Source organism: Wickerhamomyces ciferrii, contig 00091 (assembly GCF_000313485.1).
Source record: "Wickerhamomyces ciferrii WGS project CAIF00000000 data, strain NRRL Y-1031 F-60-10, contig 00091, whole genome shotgun sequence".
In the NCBI taxonomy this organism is placed as follows: Eukaryota; Fungi; Ascomycota; class Saccharomycetes; order Phaffomycetales; family Wickerhamomycetaceae; genus Hansenula; species Hansenula ciferrii.
This window is the reverse complement of record NW_011887649.1, coordinates 1-25080: the sequence shown is the minus strand read 5'-3', so window position 1 is coordinate 25080 and position 25080 is coordinate 1. Positions and strand designations below refer to the sequence as shown.

Here is a 25080-nt window from a genome sequence, read left to right as displayed (position 1 = left end):
TTCATTCATATCACATTCTACTTTATATTCAGTTCTTCATCTCATAAAACACCAGGTTCAATCATGATGCTTGACATAATCACCCTAGGTCTTATCGCTGCTCAACTAGTTCAAAGTGCCAGAATCCCAGGTTCAGCTCAATTCCAATACATCAAAGGTCTAACACCTCGTGATAACTCCAATAACAAATGTCCTGTGGATATCCCATTATCATGTACTGATGATTCTGCAAAGAGTAATTCATGTTGTTATGAATATCCAGGTGGTATTATCTTACAAACTCAATTTTGGGATTATTCTCCAGCAACTGGTCCAGATGATGTTTTCACATTACATGGATTATGGCCAGATAATTGTTCTAAAGATGGTTCATATCAACAAAATTGTAACTCTAAGCTAAACGTTGGTGATGTTGCTTCAGTTTTAAAATCATTTGGTGAAGATGAATTATTAACCAAAATGCAAACAAATTGGAAAAACTTGGGTGGTAATGATGCAAATCTTTGGAAACATGAATTTAATAAACATGGTACATGTGTTAATACTATAAATCCATCATGTTATGGTGATGATTTCAAAACAAATCAAAATGTTGTTGATTATTTCAAAATTGCTTATAACTTGTATGAAAAATTACCAACTTATAAATGGTTAACAGAAGCTGGTATAACACCATCAACAGATAAAACATATACCAAAGAAGAGATCTTAAAAGTTTTAACTGATAAATTTGGTTCAGAACCTTATATCGGTTGTGATTCCAAAAATGCTCTTAATGAAGTTTGGTATTTCCATCAATTAAAAGGTTCATTATTAGGTGAAAATTTCCAACATATTGATTCTTTTTCAAATTCAAAATGTCCATCAACAGGTATTAAATTCACACCAAAAGGTTCTAATTCACCATCTCCAACAAAATCATCCAATCCTTCAAAACCAACTGGTGATTCAAGTCGTGGATTTGTTAAATTATCAAATCAAGATGGTTGTTTAATTAAAAATGGGAAATGGTATGTTAGTGGAACTTGTGCAACTTATACATTGGAAAAATTAGACCAAGGTGTTAAATTAAGATCTAATGGTGGTTATTGTAATGTTGATAGTACTAAAGTTTTAAGTTGTACCAAGTCAAATGATGGTTCAATTTTCCAAATTGATTCTAGTTCTAAAATCTTATCAATTGATGGTCAAAATGAATGGAATGCTGATCATGTTCCTTCTAGTAATGAGCAAGTTGAAATTAATGCTAATGGTGATGGTTCAATCAAATTTAACTTAACTTTTGAATAAGTATCTACACATACAATAATATAATATCATTTCATTATTCTCTCTTTATATATATATGGCACATAAAATATAAATAAAAAATTATATCATTTGTTTTTTACATTAATCATGCACTATTTTGTAATCTTGAAGCTTTAAAATTCATTAAATTTAATGTAGTTGAGTCATTATCTTGATTATGATCATCTTTTTCCAATTTTAATGGTGTTAAATCTAATGAATCAACATCAGAATCAATCAAGTCAAATTTTAAATCTTGTTTCAATGAAGTGGGTTTCTTTATTGGATTTGACATGGATTGTTTTTCTAATCTTAATTTATGAAATTTTTCATACAACATTTCAAAATTTTTCTCCAAAAATTCATTATATTTTTCAACATCATTTAATTTATTAGATAATTCTCTTTTTGAATAAGATTCTTGCTTTAATTGAACATTTAAATCTTTAATTGTAGATTTATATTTATTAAGTTTATCTTCAAGTTGTATTATATGTTGATTTAAATGTTGAGTTTGGTTATTATTTGATGATTTATTATTATTATTATTATTATTATTCTCTGTCAATTCATTCAATCTATATCTATCAATCAGATCATGATAACGATCATCATAATGTTTTAATCTTTGAGTATCCTTTTCATGATCATAATCATCAATTCTATTATCTAGATAATCATACTTTGATCTAGATCTAGTCTTTATAGGTGAATTTATTGGACTAAAATTTTCTTTATTATATTTCAATTGATTTTGTAATTTAAAATCTTGTGAAAGTTTTATATCTTTATTTCTTGGCCTAAAACCTAAATTTTGATATAATTCAGTATCTGAATTTTGATTAATGTTTAAAGGTTTTAATGGAGATGGAGATGGAGATTGAGATTGAAATTTGAAATTTGATGAACTTGTTGGTTTTCTATTTGAATATAAATTTTCTAAAAAACGTTCCCTTTTAAGATCATTTTGTTTTGAATCATTTTGATAATAATTCTTATCAAGATATCTTTGATTATCATCATATGATGATGAAGATGATGGTTTATTATAACTTCTCATTGGTTTCTTATAAGGACTTTCATTAAATCTTGAAGATGATAAATTTTGCTTTATTGGAGATCTGGATGAATAACTTTTATGTGACCTTGTATTGAAATTCCCAGTGTTTAAATCAAAACTATCATCATTCTCATCATTGAATAGATTTTGATGAGCTTTTTTATTATTTAATCTTAAATTTGTTAAAGTTGATAGATCATAATCTTGAGTGGACATAATAAAATGTGAATAGCAGTAAGCAGTAGAAAACAAGAGAACTAATGAAGTATACCCAGTTGGTGTAATTGGTAATGTGATACAGAGCAAACCAGCACAATTAATCTAGTAGTAACAGTAGGACACCTCTATAATAGTATTCAAAGCAAATGCAAATTTGATGGTGTATTCTTTCAAATTCTCAGATCTGAGCAGCAAGGATTAGCTTGAGAATAATATGGTGATGATCTGATGGTCCAATGTGAAATATGAGAATCCTTTGTTCTTCCCCGTGGATGGAATGATGCTTTGTGTGGGATGAATTTGGTGGAATTAATGAATAGTTTCAGCTTTCACTATTTCTTTATTGTTTATTTACACAAAATCAAAACAAAGATACCTATAATTTTTGTGGTATCTATGGTAACACTTGATATTTCTATAATGGGTAAATACCGACCTTCTAATCACATGACTGTGTACCTCGTAATTCAATTCTCGAAAATTAGAGTTTTAAAAATAGAGTTTCCGTGTGCAATGACGTATCTCGGTAAAATCTCAAAACCTTAAAGATAAACGTAAGCCATTACATAATCCCAGCCATATTCGCGAACTTGTAGTATAACAATGACGTAATAGTCACTCGTTTAGCCGCTGTCAATATAAATTTGTTCCGTAATTCGTTTCTAGAAGTCTGCGACGTAATTTATTTGGCCTTTTTTGACATTTGAATATAAACACAATAAAATCATCAAAATTGCCATCGTTTACAAAGAAATACAAGTAACATCACCAAATTCGCCACTGATTTAAACAAAAACAATATCAAAAAGAAGGTTATTCCCATTCCAAAGTGATTGTTATTATTTATTAGTTTCATTTATTCATTTGTTTCAAAGTTCCCTCAGTTGCGCGCTTTGCTGGTTCTAGACTTTTCAAGTTTTCCATTCAACAGCGGCTTTCAAGTTTCAGGCTTTTAATCTTCACGCGAATCCGAGTATCAAGGAAGTCAACAAAGAAAACAAGTTGGACAATCAAGTTACTCATTAGCATTATATCATATCAAACTCATAGCATTATCTCATAGCATATTCATATCATGGTGATGGCATCCACACAGGCATCTCCTCATATTATCAATCCAAAATTAACTCCAAGTCGTGATTCTAGTTCGTTTGGTGGTGGGTATTTCAATTTCGATTCAAATCATCAACATCAACATCATCATCATGGACATGGGCATGGTTCTTCTGGTGGTACTACTCCCATTTCATCTAAACCAAGAATATCTTCGTCTCCATGCTCTGGATTCAATTTCAATCTAAATAAAAACAGTTTACCCGAAGTTAAAGTCACTATGGCTAATGATGATGATAACAACAACACAACAACAACAAGATCTTCAACATCCCCTTTGAAATCAGGTTTAAACACAAATAGTACCACCACCACTATCCCATTAGATTCAATCAAATCACCAACTTCTCCCATCTCTGCTGCTACTTTTAATATTCCTCATCGTTTCAATCCGAACAATTTAAATTCAAAATCATTTGATATAACTTCATTAAACATTGGTGAAATTAATACATTAAATGAATTCAAAGATTTAACAAAAGATGATGAGTTTGATTACTTAATTATTGATACAAGACCTTTTAATCAATATTCTATTTCAAGAATCTCTGGTGCTTTAAGTATATGTGTTCCTTCAACTTTACTGAAAAGATCTTCATTCCATTTGGCTAATGTTTTCAAAACTATGACTACTGAACAACAACAATTGATTGATTCAAAATTAAATAATTCCCAAAATTTAAATATTGTTTTTTATGATTCAAATTCAAGTTCAAAACAATGTTCAATTCATCTTTACCAAATATTAAAAAAATTTGAAAATGATATTAAAGATTATACTCATTCCAAAAAAATTGAATTATTAATCCTGAATAAAGGTTTTACATCATTTTTACATCAAGAGGGAGTTTCTGAAACTGATACTATATTTGATTTTAAAAAAATTACATCAAATTCAAATGATTCTTCAAATTCAAATTCATTTGCAGATTTTATATTACCTTCTGCAAATCCAACTTCTTCATTCTTATTATCAATGAAAAAAAATCAATACACCGTGGATACCACCAACAACAATTCATCAACTCAATTGAATATCCCAAATTTCCAAGATAATTCATCATTACCACAATGGTTACATAAATATCTATCAATATCAAATTCAGGTAATTTAATTACAAGAAATTTTAACAAGATTGAAAATTCTGAAAATGCAAGAATTGAATCTGTTGTATCTCAAAAAAATCATTCCCCTTCAATTTGTTCTCCAAGTTGTCTTTGTCCAAGTTGTGATCAATTAAATTATAATTTATTAGATTGTTCTGAACATGGTTTTAAAAATCGTTATCCAAATATCTTACCTTATGAACATTCAAGAGTTAAATTAGTTCAATCACCTTGTATGTCCCCCGGAGCTAATAATCAATTGAATTCAAATAGATATTTCCCAAAAGTTTCACCATCATCTCAACATAAACTGCATTTGACATCGTCCAGTTCCTCAGAACCTGATGATTATTTTAATGCAAATTTCATTGAGGTCCCACAAATTAATAAAAATTCACGTTATATTGCAACCCAGGCTCCATTACCTTCCACAATTGATGATTTTTGGAAAGTTGTTTGGTATAATAATTCAGAAGTTATTGTTTCATTAACAAATTTAAGTGAATATGGTATTAAAAAATCTGATGTATATTGGAAAAATTCAAAACAAGTTAAATTACTGGATGAAATTGAAAATTATAAAGGTTTAAAAAATTTAACTGTACGTAAAATTCAACTGGAAAAGAGAAATCAAATTAAAATTATTACTCAATTACATTATAAAGATTGGCCTGATCATGGTGTTGCTGATTATAATTGTTTATTAAAATTATCAAGTATTAAAGATGAATTCATCCAAAATAAAAAATCTCCAATTGTGGTTCATTGTTCTGCTGGTTGTGGACGTACAGGAGTTTTCATTACCATAGATTTAATAATCAATGCATTTAAACAATATCAAAATTCCAAAAAGCAACAATCATTATCACGTTCATCATCATTAAATAAGAAGAAACATGTATTGGATGATTTAAATAATGATGAAGAAATTAATATTTGGTCAACTGAAAATGATTTAATTTATTATACTGTTCAACAATTAAGAAAACAAAGAATTTCAATGGTTCAAAGTTTAAAACAGTTTATTTTTTGTTATGAAACTGTTTTACAATTTTTTAAATCATTAGAATCATCAACAACAACTCAATCACCTGCATCAACATCATCAACATCATCATAATGAATATCAAGAACATTTTTACTACTATTTTTTTTATATTTTATATTACATATTTTCATTGGGTTTTAAAGGTTTTATTATTTTAGGTTAAGAAGAAAAAAAAAAATTACATATTTTTATATATTGTCATACCCCAAATTTTGCATACATTTTTATATCAGTTGATTATGGAAGATCACTTAGGATCTTATTTTTTTTATATATTTATGGTTTTATGACGTATACGTTTCAAAATTTCAGTTTAGCATTTTTAATGAATTATGTATATATATTTATATATAGCATTTTAATGAATTTCACAAAAGTTTTTATGTATTTGTAGGGCGTTGTTTAGTTATTTATCTGATACAAGAAATATTCAAAATTTTCAACAAGATTCTTATCTAATGAACCCATTAACGCTGAGAAATTATCATCACCAATAGCTTGTTTAATTAATCCCATTGTATCTTTTAAATAATCTTTCAAGATTAAATTATGGACAGGATCATTCAATTTCAATAAATTTTGAAATCTTTGATATTCTCCATTTTCTTGGATTGTTAAATCATCATTATATTGAAATTCATAAAGATAATTTGAATGATATTTTTCACAATCACCTTTTGATTCATTAATCTCTTCCATTGATGAAATCCATAATGAAATCATTGTACTAAAATCATTAAAAAATTCTTCCCTACCTGTTCTTAATAATGAAGTTAAACCTAAGATATGAATTTTCCGGTTTCTTGGATTCCCAATATTGTTATCCATTCTAGCATACCAAATATTATTAGATTTACGTAAATTTTCCTTAGTTTTAACAAAATCATTTTGGAATAATATTTCAAAAATCTTAATTATACTGGTAGGTTCTAAGAATGATAATCTTGCAATGATTAATAATAATTTACCCACAGTGATTGGTGATTGGTCATCATCTAAAATCATTGATAAGATATTTGGTAATAATCCTGATGTCATTAATAAATTCAATAATTTTTCAAAAAAAATTGGATTATTATATGATTGTAATATAATTATTTCTAATGTTGATATAAGGATATCTAATGAATCATCTCTCATTGATGGGATATATTTTCCTAAAATTTCCAAAATTTGGAAAATAACTGGTTGGATTTCATCTTGGATGATTAAATTTGGTGTTAGTAGTGTATAACTTCTAAAAATTTCCAAAATTAATGGTAAGATTTCTGTTTGATTTAATAATGCATTTGGATAAAGTTCTAATAATTCATTAATCAATGATGCATTGGTTGAATCTTGATAATCTTGTGGGAAATGTTGTAATATTGATAACCATAATTCATACCCATCTTCAGAAAGTAATGTATAAAATTCCGATTGTGGTGAACAACAAACTTTTATTAGTGGTAATGCAATGTTCCAAGTTTTAGGAGAGTTTGTGTTTAATGCAATGATTAAATTTTTCAAGATTCTTAATAAACTATTTTTCAAAATTATTTGATTATTATCATTTGACAAATCCCAAAATTTTGGAACAATTTCCAAAAGTTGACCAAGATCTTCTAAAGAAATTAATGAACTTGTTCTATAAACCAAATCAGAAATTGTATCCAATATGAATAATTTTGTCTCGGTATATTCCACTTGTGCAACTGATGAAACCAGCACATTTGTAAAATTTTGTAAATATGGTTTTATTAATTCCTTTTTAAAATCCCAATCTGTTAAAATTGTTTTGAGGACTTGTATACCTGTTAATTTAACAACAGTATCATTATTTGGAGTTGATGGATCTAATAATTTGAATAAAAATTCATAAGTTTTAATCATATTTTCATCATTTATAACACCTAATCCTAACCATTCATTTATTAGGATACCAACACGTCTTTTCAAAATATTTCTCTCTTTGGAATCATCCTTCAATGCTTCTGGGAAGAAAATTTGAGTTAATAAATTATTTATATCAACCACGTCAGAAATAGAATTTGAACTTAATTGGAAAATAGTGAGTATTGAATCTTTAATTAAGATATTATCCATTGAGGATTCATCTAATGAATTGATTTCATTTTCCACTTTATTTAGGACATATGGTATTAATAAATCTTTAAAATGATTTATCAAATCTTGGAAGAAATTTTCTGAACATTTTCTTAAATTAAATTCATAATTTTCATTCAATTGTTCATTTATCCATTCTTCAGGATCATCATTCCATGCAAATTTAAATTCCATTATATTAATCTTGATATAATAGTTGATTAAAACATCTGTAAGTTTTTTAATCATATCTTCTGTAAAGAAATTTGTTGTTAATAATTGAATTGCATTTTCAATTTCTTGTTTATTGGATTTTGATTTTAATGTTAATACAGCACCTTTCTTGAAAAGGAAATTTATAATTTGCTTGAAAATCAACAATGATTTAATCACAATAAATTCATAAACATCTTCTGTATCATCTTCTTTCTCCAAATTATGTAAATATTCAGCTTTGTCATAAATATATCCTAATAATGTATACAAGATATCCTTGGAAGATGGGAAAAGTATCAAGTTTGTTGGATTATTTTTTGTTAGATTATGATATATCTTAATATAACATCTCATGAATTTATGTATAGGATCAGCATCAACTTCAAAATTATTTAAAATTTTTAAATGTTCCACTGTAATTCCTAAAAATTCTTTTAATTCATTAGAGTGATATGGAATTTCCACAACATCAACAATAATTCTTCTTATATTTTTCAATGCCATATATGAAATTTCAATAGTATCTAAGTTATAATCTTGGATGAAATCATTGAAAAAATGAATATAAATCTTGACAATTAGTGGTATAATTATAGGGATTTTTGATTGTAAAGCAGGTCTAGTCTTACCAATCTTGGCCATTGCCAAATTTTTGATAATTTGATTTAATATAACCAATATATTACGAAGTTTAACTCTATTATCTTCTTGTAATGAATTTTGTAACATTGGTTCAATTTCATCAATTAAAGTTGGCCATTCAATTGGGAAATCAAATCTACAAATTCTTGATATTGCTTGAGCATTTTGAATGGTTAATTGATTATTTGGTTCATCAATCAATTCGAATAATCTTGATCTAATTGAAACTTTTTCATCTTTGGAGATGGCACTTTAAAACCTCTGTTAGTATAAGCTAATAAATCAACTAATAATCAAGCATACTCACTTCTTTCTTGATGATCTCCAATACTTTTCAATCCCATTCTTGAAATTGATAATAGCTAACCATCTTGTCTGCAAAGGCAATGATAAGTCATTATAAACAGTCTAAAAAGAGGTTAGTATTCGTCTCCCAAATCACCAATTGATGGTAACTCACTTGTAATAAATAATGGAATCCCGGTTGAACTTCCCATTCTTTTAATTGATTCTCAGCCAATTTCTGATTCACACCACGTTCTGATCCATTAGCTTGATCTAGGACGTTTACCAGAGAAAGAAGATCAAGACTCATAGTTAATTAGCCTGATATTCCTGAGTAAATGCTTGTGATTTTTGAGGATTTTACTATGTAACTTTTGATGAGTATAAATTATTTTTTGTCTGCGATGGGAGTTTGAAAATTTTATTATGTAACATACAAATATAAGACCAAATATTTTAAATATCATGCAATTAAGATAATTGTAAGGTCAGAAATTGGTATTGATTTGTTTATGATGGTAATCTACGCTTTATTTTGTATATTTCTTGTCAAAATCTCAAAAAATTAGCATGTATAGATATTATAAAGTATATAATTTATCACTCAAATATTACAAAGAAAACATAAATATGGAATTAAACCAATAACACCACCACTCACCATCTATGTGCTTCATCACCACCTTCCCATGATCTTTCTTCATACCCTAATTCCCTTTTAACCCTTTGAACAGTTTCATGGTCACCAGTGTTTTTACCTAAATTATCACTAATTTTAATTGAAGGATTACCATTAGCTTCACTAATCTTAATAACAATATTCAAAGGTTCAGACTTGGAACCATCACTAGCATTATTAAAATCATTTGTAAAATTTGTACCAATACCAAATATTGAATTTAATCCAACTTGATCAGCTTTATTCTTATACAAAATTGCCTTTTCAACATTTAAAGAATCTGAAAAACAAATAGTTTTAGAAAATTTTGGTAATCCAAGGGTTTGATAATAATGATTTGCAATTTTTTCTGCATATATTAAAGGATCTCCAGAATCTTGTCTTACCCCTGAATAATAATTTGAATATGGTGGATTGAAAATTTTCAAAAAAGAATCAGTACCAAAAGTATCTGTTAATGCTAATCCTGAATTTTCAGGACCAAAAGTCTCGGTCCAAATCTTTATGGAGTTGAAATTTGCATTTATATAATCATTTGTTATTGATGCAATACCCATCATCCATTCATGAGCAATTGTACCTATTGGTTTTAAATTAAAAGTTTTAGCAAATAATACATTTGAACTACCCAAGAAAAACTTGCTTTCTTCTGGTGAAAGGGTTTTAGTTAATTCCACAATACTTCCAATTATTAATTTTTGAGTTTCAAATGATCTTCTTCTTCTAGCACCAAATTCTGAAAATGGGATTTTGTTGTTAATTAATTCCTTAGCTTTTGTTTGAATTTTTTCTAATTGACCATCTAAATTCCAATCAGTATCAACAAATTTGAAATAAGCTTCAGAGATTAATGCTAATATTGGGATTTCATATAATATAGTATCTTGCCATTTACCATGGATTTTTAAATCCAATGTATTATCTTCTTCAACAATTATTTTAACATCTTCTTTTGGTGATAATTTGAAAGTCTCCAAGTATTGGAAGTATTCATTTGGTAAATAAGGAACAGATTTTTGTAAATATTCAATATCTTCACTGGTGAATCTTAGATCTCCTAATAATTCAATTTGTTTTTTTAACCAATCTATAGCTTCATTATTTAATTTCTTATAAGGTGTTCTATTCGTAAAATTATATGAAACAATGGCATCAGGGAAGTTCTTATGAACAGCAGCATGCATTGTGATCTTGTAAAGATCTGTATCTAGAAGAGAGGTGATCACTGGCTCAATTGACATGATTGGTGTTATTTCAGCTCGTAATCGTCTTCTTTATTGTTTATTCGTTTCTTTGGTGATGTTTTTGTCTTATCACTTTTTTTTTCTTAGGAAATATCGGTTAATTAAAAAAATGGTCTTTTTCAATTTTAAATACCCGGTCGATTAAATTATTTCAAATCGCACCATAAATGTTCAAACTTCAGCCAACTACTTGATATTTCATACTAAACAATTATGTTACTCATATTGAAGCTTACATGATACGTTGTTTCTTTTGCTCACAAGTGGAAGCTATTTGATATTATATTAGGGTTCACATATAGAAAGAATGGTTGATCAAAGCCAGCGGCTACGAAGTACCAACAATACCAAATATACAAAACAGTGAAGATGTGATCCATATTACAAGACATTCATTTAACAATTTAAAGGTTTATATATGGTGATTTTAAGGAGATATCACTTCATTATACATCTCAATATCATCAAATGCCAAATACTTCAATTTGTTACTTTTTCGTCGCTCATATAAAGCTGTTCCACCAATACCAGGGTTTGAGTATCTGTCGAAATTGGACTGTTTGACTAATCCAGGTCATTTTGATGAAGTTAAAAAAAGTATTCCACAAATTTACAACCATAACCCATATGAGATTGATGATAACAACCATATTTAATGGCTCAAAAATGATATGAATACTGAAAATTTTAATAAGCGTGGTCACTATGCAAATTATGAATTTCAAAGAGAAATCGAATTACTTCTAAGAGCAGAGTCAGTGATTGATTTATTAGAGGTTGGTGCAATCCACAAGGTAGATTCACTTACTATGCCACCGCATGTTAGAGCTGCTAGTAATTTTGCATGGAATGAATCTGCTGATATCAAATCAGAGCCAGAAGAGACCAAAGATTCTTACCTACAATTGGTTTTTCAAAATGGGACTTGCTCAACTTTCAAAGCACCAGATAGGTTCATCAGAGATGAATGGGTATCTAGATTAAATGCCTTGATGAATTACTGGAAAGAACGCAAGAAAGAGGATACAAAAAGAATCAATGAAATCAAATTAGAAAATATAGAAAGGCTAAACACTGATGAAGGACTGGAAGCTAATGTTGGTGAATCAACTCCAAAATGGGAAAATTCAAGAGGTGTTGCAGAGCCAACTATTCACAATATAAACTCAAATGCCATGTTAAGACCAGTTGTCAGAAGTGATATGCTATTCCAGAAACCTAAGAAGCGTTCAAGTTTTAAGAATTATTATGTTGTTTTAGTTCCAGGTTTTATCATCTTATATCGCCTTTTTGTTAGAGGCTTACGTGGGTTACCATTACCAACCACACATTATGATCATTACTCAACAATACCCATCATTGATTGCTACGTGTATTCTGGTAATACAAGTGGCATTTATCTATTGGATAGAGACAGTGGTATAGATAAGGTCAATCAAGGGTGTGGTCTATTACCGTGAATATATCGAGATGGTTGAACCTTCAAGATGCTTCACATTATTGATTTAAAAGAAACAATTTCGGGGATGTTGAATGAAAGATCGAAATCTGATCATTCAAGTTTGAATAATCATATCTCTGACAATCCAGGTTTATTGAGATATTTAATGGTTTTATACCAGTTTATGTTACAGGTGAAAGTATGTATTTCGTGTGTATATGTCGATACAGGGAAGAGATATTTCGGTTAATATTACCTACATAAAAGTTGTAGTTTTATAAATAACGAGCTGATCATATTGTTTTAAGTTAATGGTGCGAGTCAACAAATGCTAAGATTATAATTAAACGTGTTGATCATTCAGGAATCAGCTCTAGGACTATCTCTAGCCTCTTTTTTGCACATTGAATTCATTATGCTCATCAAAGTAGGTGGCATAGCCATTCTAATTGCCATTGGAACTAATTTTTTAATCAAAAGAGCCCAAATTGGATGTTCAGCTCCAATCCACAGATCGACGATCAATTCCATGGTATCACTTTCTTGAACAGAGTCCCCCCAGTTTCTTGCAAGGGACATAAGGGAAAACAAAGTTGACCTGTTCTCTCTCTCAAACCCAAACCTTGTAACAATACCACCTACAACACCTTCGGTAATAGTAATTCCGACTTCGAAACCCAGAGACCAAAATGTATGTGAATTAGTTTTTCCTTTCATTTCTTTATAATGTAAACATGTCTTCACAATAGTATCTAAAGTTTTTTTGTCCAAAAACCCATCCAAATAATCAGAACTTTTTGAATTATTTAAATCACATTTATCAACATCTAAAGTTTCAAAATGACTTCCAACCTCATGTTCATCATCATTAACAATTTCTTCAGCTGCAGATGACTTTGTCCCAGTTTTTAAGTTATTTTCAGAGGAGCCATTATTTGCATTACCATCAACCATGTTAACATTTTCTAAAGTACTTGACTTGAGATCCTTTGAATTTTCCCGCTGGTAGAGTTTGATATTATTGAGAAATCTGAATGTCAGTCTGGATTTCTTCTTTTTCTTACAGGTGGTACTGTCTATATTTGGATCTGATTCAGGGATGTGATTCTGATTTTCCATATTCCCTCCTAAAACCAGTTGTGTCTTTTCATCGATGTTGAAGTCAACAGCTTTCTTATCTTCATTTGAGGAGGTATTTTGGGTAGCTGGTAATGTATGTTTTATTGAATTGGAAGAATAACCACGGGATATAATTGGTTGTGTTTGCATAGCTGGATCACCTTCAGTTGAATTATAAAGAATCATTTCAAACTCTGAAACTTTCTCTTTTAAACCATTCAACAGGCTGGCCAGCTGAACTGAATAACCAGAAATTTCTTTGAGTAATGAAATCATGTATGACACATCTGTTGGATTTGTTGAATTTGAATTTGAATTTGATTCTCGAACAGGGAATGGTTCTGAACCGCTCATAATTGCACTGATAATCTGTAGTATAGTAAAGAGTAAAGAGAACCTCTAATAAATGTATAGAGCACAATTCGATCTTCACCTGGGGAATCGTTAAACTAGTTAGAGTGTGGTGTATAGACTAGTCGTCAACACATGTTTGTTAACTCATGTATGTTGGCGACGTACACAAAGACGACTATTTATAATATAAGGTTTATATATCGTGTTGATCAGCTAAAGCTTCAAGCATTAGTCAAATTGAATGTCAAAACCTTAGGATAATTTATATTGGATGATTCTGGCATAATATTGATAGTGGTACGATACAATATAGTTAAGTAGATGGCTTCTTCTTATATCTTCTTCTTGTTCTTTATCAATTAGGAACCTTCAGTTTGAGTATTCGAAAAACACAAACGTCTACTTAAAATGTACCATGCACAGTAATATTACATACCAAAGGTTCTTGAATTTCAACTCAGCTGTAGTATTAGAGAATATCCATCTTTATAAGTGTATCTACTCAACTAGAGCTGTAAATATAACGTCGAGATACCGCGCGCGTTAATATTCTGATCATCATTTATGTGTATTTAATTAATATTGTATATGATATTTAATAATATATATTATACACAAATATAACTCAAGAACGCAATCAGCGCAGTATGGCATGATCCTTGAGAGATATAAATTTTGTGCGTGATATAACGAGAACAAATTAATATGTATATATATATATATGTAATCATGAATATCCGCTTATATTACCATATGAACTATTTACTTGAACTCAAACTGCATCAAATTAATATATCAGCTTATAAAATATGGTGGACAACAATAACTTATTCGATGACATACCCGTTGAGAACAATAACACCGTAGATTCTCAAGACATAGAAGATGAAATAGAAATGGAAATGGCTCTTGATTCATTACCTTACTCTGAAAGTGTCTTTAATATAGTGCCCTGCTTCCACAATGTGTGCACTTGCTCAAAAAGATTGATGCCAGATCGTGATGAGTTGGAAAGATTAATACTTGAAAGACCATACTTCACAGATTTACCAGTACCATTAAATGATTCATTCAAGATACACAATTTCAAGAAAATCGAACGGTCTGAAGATATAAAAGATAAATCATTTAAAAGAGTTTCACCTAAGGTTCCAATCAAAACATTTCTCTTTGTTTTTAAAGAAGATGTTATAGGTTCCAACCGAACAAAGTCTATGGATAATCATTCTTGTCTTTATATAAGGGGTTTAAGTAAGCAGTATGAGCACAATCTAAATGATTGTTTGATAAGTCATGTTGAACGTATTTTAAATGATCTCGTTGAAGAAGAGAAGAACTTTATCAATGACAAATTACAAAATGGGAAAGAATACAATGGATATGATCTTCAATCAATTGATTCTTTTGAACCATCATTCCCAAATATTAATGATCTTATGAATGACTTCTTATTAGGATCAAATCCGTTTTCAATTCAATTAAAACCATCATTGATTCCACCTAAACAAGTTTTGAAAACTTTATTGAGTGTTTTATATTCTGGGGTTGAAATTGAAGAAAGACCAGGATTTATGGCAGAATATCGAAATGATGAGTACTCAGTTTTGATAGTTGCAGATGATGAATTAAAAGAACCAAAGTTCTTGAAATATTGTGAACAAAAATTTGAAAGTTATTTTAATGAGTTATATGTTAAGGAAGGAAAAGTGGTAATTAAACAAAATGAATCTATATGGTTGACACCTTCAAAAAATAATTATAAGTTGATTGATACTGAACCACCAATTTATTCAAAGCTTTAAAGATCATATTATTATTTCAATATACTCTTGGATTCTGTATTATAACTAGAGAAGACCGTACTAAATTACAAACCAAACTTAAAGATCAAAAAGCTTATAACCCAATTCCTACAAATATTATAAATTAAATCTATGAATTAAACGATATTTATGCGATATTTATGTTCACAAGTTCATGTTTTTTCAATTGATAACTTGCATAACACGTTCAAATAACGTATCTAATTGAATGCTATTTAAATTTTCATATAAATTATTGAATGAATTTATATCTAATGATTTAGTTTGACCATTAATTTCTTGAGAATCATCAACTTCGTCTTGTGTTTTGTAAATTTCACTTGATGATTGAGCATTATTTAATAATATACTCATTTCTTGGGCATAATCCATTATTGTTGGTGCTGATTCATTATCAATGTTATTAATCTTGGAATTTGAAATTAAACCAATCTTGGATTTTATATCTATAAATATAAAATCATTTTCAAAGTTCCAATTGATTGATGTAATATAATCATCATGATCACCAATGAAAATTGGGGTTTTAGATGTTGGTTTGAAAACGAAAACTTTTGAATTTAATTTATTTGTTTGAGGATTAAAATAATTAACTGCAATGGCGATTAAATTTTTGATATGATTGATTGTGATTAAGTTTTCACCATGTTTAGGTTGATTAACACTTAATACCAAATCATTTTCTTTTAAATTTAATAAATTAATTGATTTGATTGAAGTTTTTGATAAGATAATCAAATTATTATCCACAATATCCAAAGATTTTATTCTTGAACCTGCAATGTTTTGTAATTTATTATTAATTTCTGGATTTTCAATTTCTTCAAATGTATTTGTATCAATAGAAATAATTTCATCTTCAAACCCTAAGAAAATTAAACTTGAATCTTTGGACCATGTTAAACTAACAGAATTTGAAAAAACATTTGAACTTGGTTTTAATTTTCTTAATGACCAACCATCATTTGAGCCATTAACACTATTTGATCTCCATAACCTTACACCACCGTTGTTATCAGCTGTAAGGAATCCAATACCTTGGAAATATGAGCTTGGTGCACTAATTAAAGAAATTATTGGAACATGTTGACCATGAGGATTTATAATTTTGGTAACTAATTCCCATGATTGACTAGTTGTTGGTGTTGATTGTGGGTTTTTGGTTGTTGATTCAACAAATTTCCAAATTTTCAAAATATAGGTTAAATCATTTTGTGATAATAAATTATCAATTTCACCATGATGATGTTCTTCAATAGTTGCCATCCATTTACCATCATTTGTAAATTCAAATTTTGTAATTGATGGATCTAAGATTTTATGTTCAGATCTAACTTTACCAATTTGTAAAGATTCAGAAATTTTTTGTATTGAAATTTGTTCATTTTTGAAAAAATCAAAAATTTGTAAATTATATCCATTTATAATATAAATTTGTTTTGTTATTGGATGGATTTTAATAAAACTTGTAAAATCATATTTTAATTTTGAAATATCAATTTTAGAAGATTTTGACATTGATTTAATTAATTTTTTAACATTATTCAAATCGGAATTGAATTCTTGTCTTGGTCCATTTATTGATAATCTTGATTTTAAATCTAATGATGATAATAATAAAATTTCATAATTTTTAGAATTATTTTGTTCATCTAGTTTTAAAGTTAATGAAATATATTCATCAAATGAAGAATTAATTGAAATAATATCACCATTTAATCTTGGTAAAAATTGTTGTTTTTCAGTATCTAATTGCCAAAATACTAATACACGTTCTAACCCACCAGAAATTAAATAATTTGAATCTGAATGGAATGATAATGATAAAACTTGATCAATATGCCATTTTAAAATTCTTGTTGTTGATGTAGAATTTTCATAAATTAAATGAATAACACCTGATGAAGTACCAACTGCTATGGTGGAATCATTTGAAATTGCTAATGAAGTAATGAATGATTTATATGGGAATACTATAGTTTGATTATTGGAATCTTTTGAAGTTAAATCAACAATTGTTAAAATTCTTTGACTTTTGGATTTACTTAGAAATAATAATTTATTAGTATTTTTGGAAATTGTAAATAATATAACATTTCTAATGATTGATAATGATTCATGTTCTAATGTATTTGTTGTGTTGTCTGTAATGGTATATTGAATTATATTTCTTGTATGAGGTTTATTTGAATCTTTACCTGTAATCACGGTGAAAGATTCATTATTAAATTGAACAATTTCTAATAATGAATCATCTTTATTTAAATCTAATTTGAAAGTTTTAATTATTGGATTAACTAATTTTTCTTTCCAATTAATTACTAGAGCATCACCATTTGATAAGAAACACCATATTAAGTTTGGATCCACTGTGTCTAATTTTATTGAAACCAAATTATCTAAATTTAAATTATTTAATTTATTAAATTTTAATGATCTTATGCATTGTCTTGTTGATATGAAATAAACTTTTAATTGATTATTGAAAGGAACGATATAATGACGACCATCTTCAGTGAAAGTGGCACCGATTGGTAAAGGTTGACCACCTGAGACTAATGATAATCTATACTCCTCAGACATTTGATATCCTTGTACTTATCCCTAATTTTTTATAAATTTGTAGCTCATCGCATACTTAAAATTTTTATGGGTATAAAATATAATTTTTTTTTCCCAAATTTTTACCCGGTTTTATCAAATCTTCCGCGAATTTTGATTTTTTTTTTCTTTCCTTTAACAAAAATTTAAAAAAATTGAAATTTAAATGACAAAAATTAACAATTGAATCAAACAAATCACGGTTTAAAGATGATTGTTCCAGTCCGTTGTTTCTCATGTGGTAAAGTATGTTTGAATCTGTTGTTGAAAGGGGATATTATGGTGTTTTTTCCATGTCTTTTCAGCATTTCTATGACCAAAGTTAGTTACTAATATGTTCACAGGTTGTTGGTGACAAATGGGAATCATACCTAAGTCTTTTACAAGATGATGCCACTACTGAAGGTGAAGCTCTTGATAAATTAAAATTGAAAAGATACTGTTGTAGAAGAATGATCTTGACCCATGTTGATTTGATTGAAAAATTCTTGCGTTATAATCCATTGGAAAAAAGAGAAGCTGTGCAGAATTGAATTTAAAACCACCATATCAATACAATAAAATTAATCAATTATTCATATAATCAATCTCCTAATCAATTAATAGTTAATTCACCATTTAATTAAATTTCATAACCTGATTATCAATATCATTACTCATTAGATCAACTCCATCAACTCCACAATTCCATCAAAACACATCCATTTCATTTGGTTTTTCCACCATTCAATAGGGAATTTTTAACGCTCTGTATATTAATAATCCACACGTACTATAGTTTAATTCTTGATTGTAGAATATCCCATTTCCTTTGTTTTACTTTGTCGTTGTTTTGATGATTATTTGCTTTTCAAGAAAACCGGAAATAAAAAAATATTTATATCGCCACTAAAAAAAAATCAATTAAAGGAATGAAAGTAAACAGGAATCAAAACATCACCAATTAAGATCAAAGAAGACAAGTAGCACAATGAAACCATTGTTTGGTGGGAATGGTGCGCTGGGGATCATCAGAAACCATACAAAAACATGGAAAATGACTCCCTTTTTCATGCTTAAACAAAACTATTCAAATTTGAATAAGAGATTCTTATCAAATTCTCCATTGTTAATGTCAAATTATATAAAATTGAATCCAACTCTTTATAAACCAAGTTTGAATAGATTTTTTTCATTCAGTGCAATTCCAAAGATCCTGGGGAAAACTATTAAAGGTCCTGCTTATCTTGGTGGTAGTTTAGCTGCTGCTGGAAGTTATGTTGCTTATAAAGTTGAAGAAGCTTCAAATTATACTACAGATCGTTTAAATCAAATGAAAGAGTTTGGTGAAGGTGCTATGGATAAAGCTTCTGAATTTTGGAATGGATTGAACCTTGGTGGTGGTAGTACAGGGGCTTCTGGCGGTGATGGTGGTGGTGGTGGTAATGGTGATTCTGCTACTGCTGTTGGTACTGCTGCTGCAATTGCTTATTCCCAAGATGAAGATCAAGAAGAGGAAGAAGAAAAAGAAAAATTAATAGATCAAGATGATGAAGAATTAGAAGATGATACAACAGATGATGAAATTTTAAGTCTTACAAGACAAATGATTGAAATTAGAACTTTATTACAAGAAATTGATAGATCTTCTGATAATTTAAAATTACCATCCATTGTGGTTATTGGATCTCAATCTTCAGGTAAATCATCTGTACTAGAATCTATTGTGGGACAAGAATTTTTACCAAAAGGTTCAAATATGGTTACAAGAAGACCAATTGAATTAACTTTAGTTAATACTCCAAATACTGCAGCTGAAACTGCAGATTTCCCAGCTTTAAAAATGTTTAATTTAACTGATTTTCAAGAAGTTCAAAAAATTTTATTTGATTTAAATATGGCTGTTCCTTCAACAGAAGCAATTTCAAATGATCCAATTCAATTAACTATTAGATCACCAACTATTCCAGATTTATCATTAGTTGATTTACCAGGTTATATTCAAATTGAAGCTGCAGATCAACCAACCTTATTAAAATCCAAAATTAAAGAACTTTGTGATAAATATTTAGAATCTCCAAATGTTATATTGGCAATTTCAAGTGCTGATGTTGATTTAGCAAATTCTTCTGCTTTAAGAGCAAGTAAATTAGCTGATCCTAAAGGTGAAAGAACCATTGGTGTTATTACAAAATTAGATTTGGTTGAACCTCAAGTTGCAAGAGATATATTATTAAATAAAAAATATCCATTAAAAATGGGTTATGTTGGTGTTATTACTAAAGCTCCAACAAAATCTTTATTTAGTCAAAAAAAAGGTCATGATGCATTTATTGCACAGCAAAATTTTGAATATCAATTTTTAAAAGATAATAAAGAAAATTTCCAAAATTGTAATGTTTCAACAAAGATCCTCAAGAAAAAATTAATTAAAGTATTGGAAAGAACAATGTCATTATCTTTAACACCAACTGCTGCATTAGTTCAACAAGAATTAGATGATACTAGTTATAAATTTAAAGTGGAATTTAATGATCGTCAATTAACTCCAAAGACTTATTTAGCTGAAAATGTTGATACTTTAAAGCTAGCTATTAAGGAATTTAATGAACATTTTGGTAGATCAGAATTACGTTCAATATTGAAAAATGAATTAGATCAAAAAGTCCTAGATCTCTTGGCTTCCAGATATTGGAATAAAATAAATGATAAAGAAATTAGTACCAAAACATTAATTGAAAATTTAACAGTGTTAAATGATACAACAAAAGAAGATCCTTATTGGTCCAAGAAATTAGAATTTACAACAAGTTCATTAACAAAATTAGGTGTGGGAAGATTATCAACTTCATTAATAACAGATGCCATAATTTCAGAAATTGGAAATATAGTTAATGGTACACAATTGAAAAATCACCCGTTGGCAAAAGAAGTTGTCAAGGAAGCTGCTATAAATGTCTTAAATTCAAGATATTCATCTACTGCTGATCAAGTGGAAAATTGTATTAAGCCATATAAATATGAAGTTGATGTTGAAGATCGTGAATGGACCATATCAAGAGAACATGCTATACATTTAATTAAAGAAGAATTATCACAAGTTAATGATACTTTAAATTCCTTGAAAACTTCAATAGGTGGTCGTAAACTATCTCAAGTTATTAAATATTTAGATGAAAGCACTGGAACAACACATGAAGAAACTTTAGGTTTTTCTAAAGTATTATTGGATAGAGGTCGTGAAGGTCAATTTTTAAGAGATCGTTCCATAATATTAAACCTAAGATTAAAAGCATTAAAATCAAATGGATGTAAATCAAAAGATAATAAATTCAAATGTCCTGAAGTGTTTTTAAACGTTGTTAATGAAAAATTAACAACAACTGCAGTACTTTTCCTTAATGTTGAATTATTAACTGATTTTTTCTATAAATTCCCAAGAGAATTAGATTCAAGATTAAATATCAATTTAAATGAAGAACAAATTGAAGAATTTGCTAAAGAAGATCCAAAGATTAAGAGACATATTGAATTACAACAACGTAAAGAATTATTAGAATTAGCTTTAAATAAAATTGATGGGATTTTAGCATTTCAAAGGAATAAAACTCCTTTAACAATAACACAAAGAAATAATAACGAAGGGAATGGGAAATGGCGTTGATTTTATTTGATTGATTTGAATTTAGTATAAGTGGTATTTATATATATATAATTGAAACAAATTTTTGTTGTTTTTTTGTAAATTTGATATAGGTTTTCTGCTCCTACCGATTTTGAAATAAATTTAATTTGACTATTAAGCTGAAATAAATTTATAAAACATTTGATTCTTGAAATTCTAAACTACACGTAACTCCAGTGCAAGGCATGGCCATAGATTCTGATAGTGATACAGAGAGGGATTTATCAGCAGAAAGCACCGTTGAAGAAGAAGAAGAAGAAGACAATCATAAACACAATCACAAAAGAAGAAAATTTACTACCGCGTCTTATACCAATATGTCAAATGATAATAATGAACAAAATGAAAAATTTAATGGACAATATATAAAAGATACCAAATATCCAAATTTACCAATCAAGTCAACAAAGCTTTATAATGAGAATAGTGAGGAAGTTTTCTGTATTTGTAGGAAACCAGATCATGGAGAATTAATGGTTGGTTGTGATGGTTGTGATGATTGGTATCATTTTAAATGTATGAAGATAAATTTAAAATTTAGAGAACTTATAGCAAATTATTATTGTCCTTATTGTGAGATTGAGGGGAAAGGAGTGACACATTGGAAAAGAAAATGTCGAGTATCAAAATGTTTCAAACCTATATTGGAAAATTCATCAAAATATTGTTCTAAAGAACATGGTTTAGAATATTTATCAAATATAATTAATGTTCAATTAAATCAAGAAGGTGTTGGGATAAATAGAGATCAAGTTGGTGAAATGGTAAAGATATCTGATAATATTGAAGATTTTAAAAAAATTGGTGAAAAATTACCTGATTTACCTGATATGAATTTAATAATTAAAGATTCAAGAATTTTAAATCTTGATGATTCAATAGAAATTTTAAAGAAAGAAAAGGAAATAAATCTTAATAAAAAGAAAATTTTGTTGAAGAATAGAGAAAATATTAAAAAATTAAATGAAATTTTAACAACAGATTTAAATGTTGAACCTAGTTCTACAACTAATAAGAAAAAACCAAAAATTAAAAAAATTGATCTTTGTGGGTATGATTTAATTTTCAATACTGATAAATTTGAAAATAATAATTTCCAAGAATCAGAATTAATATCAAATGATTTAACATTATTGAAAACCCAATATAATCAATTGATAAATTCTGATGAATCAACAACAAGTACACCCACAACGTTTTGTTTCCTTGATAGGAAGAAATGTTTAAAACATAATGGATGGATTTCAGTTATAAATGATGAAATTGAATTAAATTTAAAAAAAATTGATAAGAAAATTAATTCAAACTTTGAAAAAGGGGAAAAAATTATTAAAACTATAAAGACTGATTTTTTTGAAAAGAAATAAATCAATGGGATGTAATATATAGAGATACATGAACTAATCATCAATAAAAGTTAATTTGCATTATATAATACACACATAAAAAGATCACATAAAAAGATGAATCATATCTATTCCTTTGTTTCTTCCTCCTTTTGTTCTTCTTCCTCTTCACTTTCTTCATCATCTTCTAATAAATGAGGTTTCCAAATTTGTACAAGACAATCTTCACCAGAACTTATTATAGTATTATTAATCCCTTGGATCCAAGAAAATTCTGAAATTTTTGAAGTATGACCACCATGAATGAAAACTAAAGTTGGATCTTCTGAATCATTTTTAATATAATCATCAGAATCAAATTCTTCATCAATTTTATTTAAATCCCATATAGCAATTCTACGATCATTTGATGAAGAAGCTAATAATTTTGGATTTTCAGGATTAAATTTTAATTGAGATATAGCATTATTATGACCATATAATGATCTAATTGGGGATTCTGTATTTCTTAAATCCCAAACATTAATTAAATTATCTGCAGAACCTGTAACGAAAATTGAATCTAATACTGGATTAAATTCAATTGCATTAATAACATCTTTATGACCATTTGAAATTTTAATTAATGGATTAAAAGTATTTTGTGATCTTGTATCAAAGAATTGAATTGAACGATCATCACTAACAGAACCAAATAATGAAGTAATTTTATGATTCCAAGAAAAATCATTTATAATTGAATCATGAGTTTCATAAATTTTAATTGGTTTTAATTCAGAGGAGTTTTGGGATAAATCCCATAAGGCAATTTTAGAATCTTCACCACCAGTTAATAAATTTTCATTATTTATACCCCATTCAAGACCAAATCCATCTTTTTCATGAAATTTTAAAGTTTGAATAGATTTTTCATTTTTAAAATCCCAAATCTTAATATCACCACTCTTGGTAAATGTTGCAATTTTTGAATTAAATTTATTAAATCTTGCCTTATTAACTTCATTTGGATGTAACCATTTTTGTAAGATTTGAAATTTTGGAAATAATGAATTTGAACCAGTTGGAATTGGTATTGATTTTTTAAAATTTGAAGTTAAAGTTGATGGTAATTTAATTGAAGCTAATTTTAAATAATTTTCTGAGTTCTCACCACCATGATGATGATGAGAATAAGTCCCTAATAAGAATTTAGCTTCAACTTCATTTTGATCATTTGAAAATTCTAAATTTGGTAAAGTTTCAATAGTTAATGATGGAGTATCTTGAACATAAGTTTGAATAGTGTCATATAATAAAGGAACAGATTTTTTCCATATTTTAAATTCTTCATTTATAAGTTTTTCATTCTCGATGTATTGTGATGTATGAGATTCTAATTTAACTTCTTCTGTAGTGGACATTGTGACAAAGCCTAGTAATTATCAATATATAAAAGAAAGATAATTAGTTTCTATGTATTTCAAAGAACGGACAAAAACAATTAAAATTATGAGAAGCGCACGCACTTTAAAACTTATCTTGATTATGTCATGGATTAGGTAATTGGATGTTATTCAAAAGTGTTACCCGGCTGAAATTGGCAGAATTCGACAAAAAATTAAATTCCGATGCGGGGAGTCGAACCCCGGTTTGCCCGGTGAAAGCGGACCGTGCTAGCCGTTACACTACATCGGATTATCTTGATGTTCTTATTTACTCTGTTTGTAAATTAGAGTCTAATTCTAATGAACGAGTTTGGTTAATT

General features: G+C 28.1%; 12 protein-coding genes across 12 annotated transcripts; 6 read left to right on the top strand and 6 right to left on the bottom strand.

Annotated features, from left to right (window-relative positions):
- Positions 1-63: 63 nt before the first annotated feature.
- Positions 64-1290, top strand: RNY1 (ribonuclease T2; the record flags this gene model as incomplete). Its single annotated transcript, XM_011275991.1, has 1 exon — positions 64-1290. One exon carries the CDS (start codon positions 64-66, stop codon positions 1288-1290), a length of 1227 nt encoding a protein of 408 aa, XP_011274293.1.
- Positions 1291-1396: 106 nt separating this feature from the next.
- BN7_3398 (Laminin subunit beta-1) lies at positions 1397-2566 on the bottom strand (the record flags this gene model as incomplete). The annotated part of the gene is made up of 1 exon (XM_011275990.1): positions 1397-2566. The coding sequence occupies one exon, from the start codon at positions 2564-2566 to the stop codon at positions 1397-1399; it is 1170 nt and encodes a 389-aa protein (XP_011274292.1).
- A 1078-nt stretch (positions 2567-3644) lies between these two features.
- Positions 3645-5909, top strand: PTP2 (tyrosine protein phosphatase PTP2; the record flags this gene model as incomplete). Its single annotated transcript, XM_011275989.1, has 1 exon — positions 3645-5909. The coding sequence occupies one exon, from the start codon at positions 3645-3647 to the stop codon at positions 5907-5909; it is 2265 nt and encodes a 754-aa protein (XP_011274291.1).
- Positions 5910-6239: 330 nt separating this feature from the next.
- KAP120 (karyopherin KAP120) lies at positions 6240-9124 on the bottom strand (the record flags this gene model as incomplete). The annotated part of the gene is made up of 2 exons (XM_011275988.1): positions 6240-9007; positions 9112-9124. The coding sequence occupies 2 exons, from the start codon at positions 9122-9124 to the stop codon at positions 6240-6242; spliced, it is 2781 nt and encodes a 926-aa protein (XP_011274290.1).
- A 598-nt stretch (positions 9125-9722) lies between these two features.
- NPT1 (nicotinate phosphoribosyltransferase) lies at positions 9723-10985 on the bottom strand (the record flags this gene model as incomplete). Its single annotated transcript, XM_011275987.1, has 1 exon — positions 9723-10985. One exon carries the CDS (start codon positions 10983-10985, stop codon positions 9723-9725), a length of 1263 nt encoding a protein of 420 aa, XP_011274289.1.
- A 674-nt stretch (positions 10986-11659) lies between these two features.
- BN7_3394 (Sporulation-specific protein) lies at positions 11660-12448 on the top strand (the record flags this gene model as incomplete). The annotated part of the gene is made up of 1 exon (XM_011275986.1): positions 11660-12448. The coding sequence occupies one exon, from the start codon at positions 11660-11662 to the stop codon at positions 12446-12448; it is 789 nt and encodes a 262-aa protein (XP_011274288.1).
- A 341-nt stretch (positions 12449-12789) lies between these two features.
- BN7_3393 (uncharacterized protein) lies at positions 12790-13902 on the bottom strand (the record flags this gene model as incomplete). The annotated part of the gene is made up of 1 exon (XM_011275985.1): positions 12790-13902. The coding sequence occupies one exon, from the start codon at positions 13900-13902 to the stop codon at positions 12790-12792; it is 1113 nt and encodes a 370-aa protein (XP_011274287.1).
- An 809-nt stretch (positions 13903-14711) lies between these two features.
- BN7_3392 (uncharacterized protein) lies at positions 14712-15704 on the top strand (the record flags this gene model as incomplete). Its single annotated transcript, XM_011275984.1, has 1 exon — positions 14712-15704. The coding sequence occupies one exon, from the start codon at positions 14712-14714 to the stop codon at positions 15702-15704; it is 993 nt and encodes a 330-aa protein (XP_011274286.1).
- Positions 15705-15887: 183 nt separating this feature from the next.
- Positions 15888-18308, bottom strand: NAN1 (Nan1p; the record flags this gene model as incomplete). Its single annotated transcript, XM_011275983.1, has 1 exon — positions 15888-18308. One exon carries the CDS (start codon positions 18306-18308, stop codon positions 15888-15890), a length of 2421 nt encoding a protein of 806 aa, XP_011274285.1.
- Positions 18309-19296: 988 nt separating this feature from the next.
- On the top strand, positions 19297-21969 carry MGM1 (dynamin-related GTPase MGM1; the record flags this gene model as incomplete). Its single annotated transcript, XM_011275982.1, has 1 exon — positions 19297-21969. The coding sequence occupies one exon, from the start codon at positions 19297-19299 to the stop codon at positions 21967-21969; it is 2673 nt and encodes an 890-aa protein (XP_011274284.1).
- A 206-nt stretch (positions 21970-22175) lies between these two features.
- Positions 22176-23357, top strand: SPP1 (Spp1p; the record flags this gene model as incomplete). The annotated part of the gene is made up of 1 exon (XM_011275981.1): positions 22176-23357. One exon carries the CDS (start codon positions 22176-22178, stop codon positions 23355-23357), a length of 1182 nt encoding a protein of 393 aa, XP_011274283.1.
- A 107-nt stretch (positions 23358-23464) lies between these two features.
- Positions 23465-24736, bottom strand: BN7_3388 (WD repeat RBAP46/RBAP48/MSI1 family protein; the record flags this gene model as incomplete). Its single annotated transcript, XM_011275980.1, has 1 exon — positions 23465-24736. The coding sequence occupies one exon, from the start codon at positions 24734-24736 to the stop codon at positions 23465-23467; it is 1272 nt and encodes a 423-aa protein (XP_011274282.1).
- Positions 24737-25080: the final 344 nt, after the last annotated feature.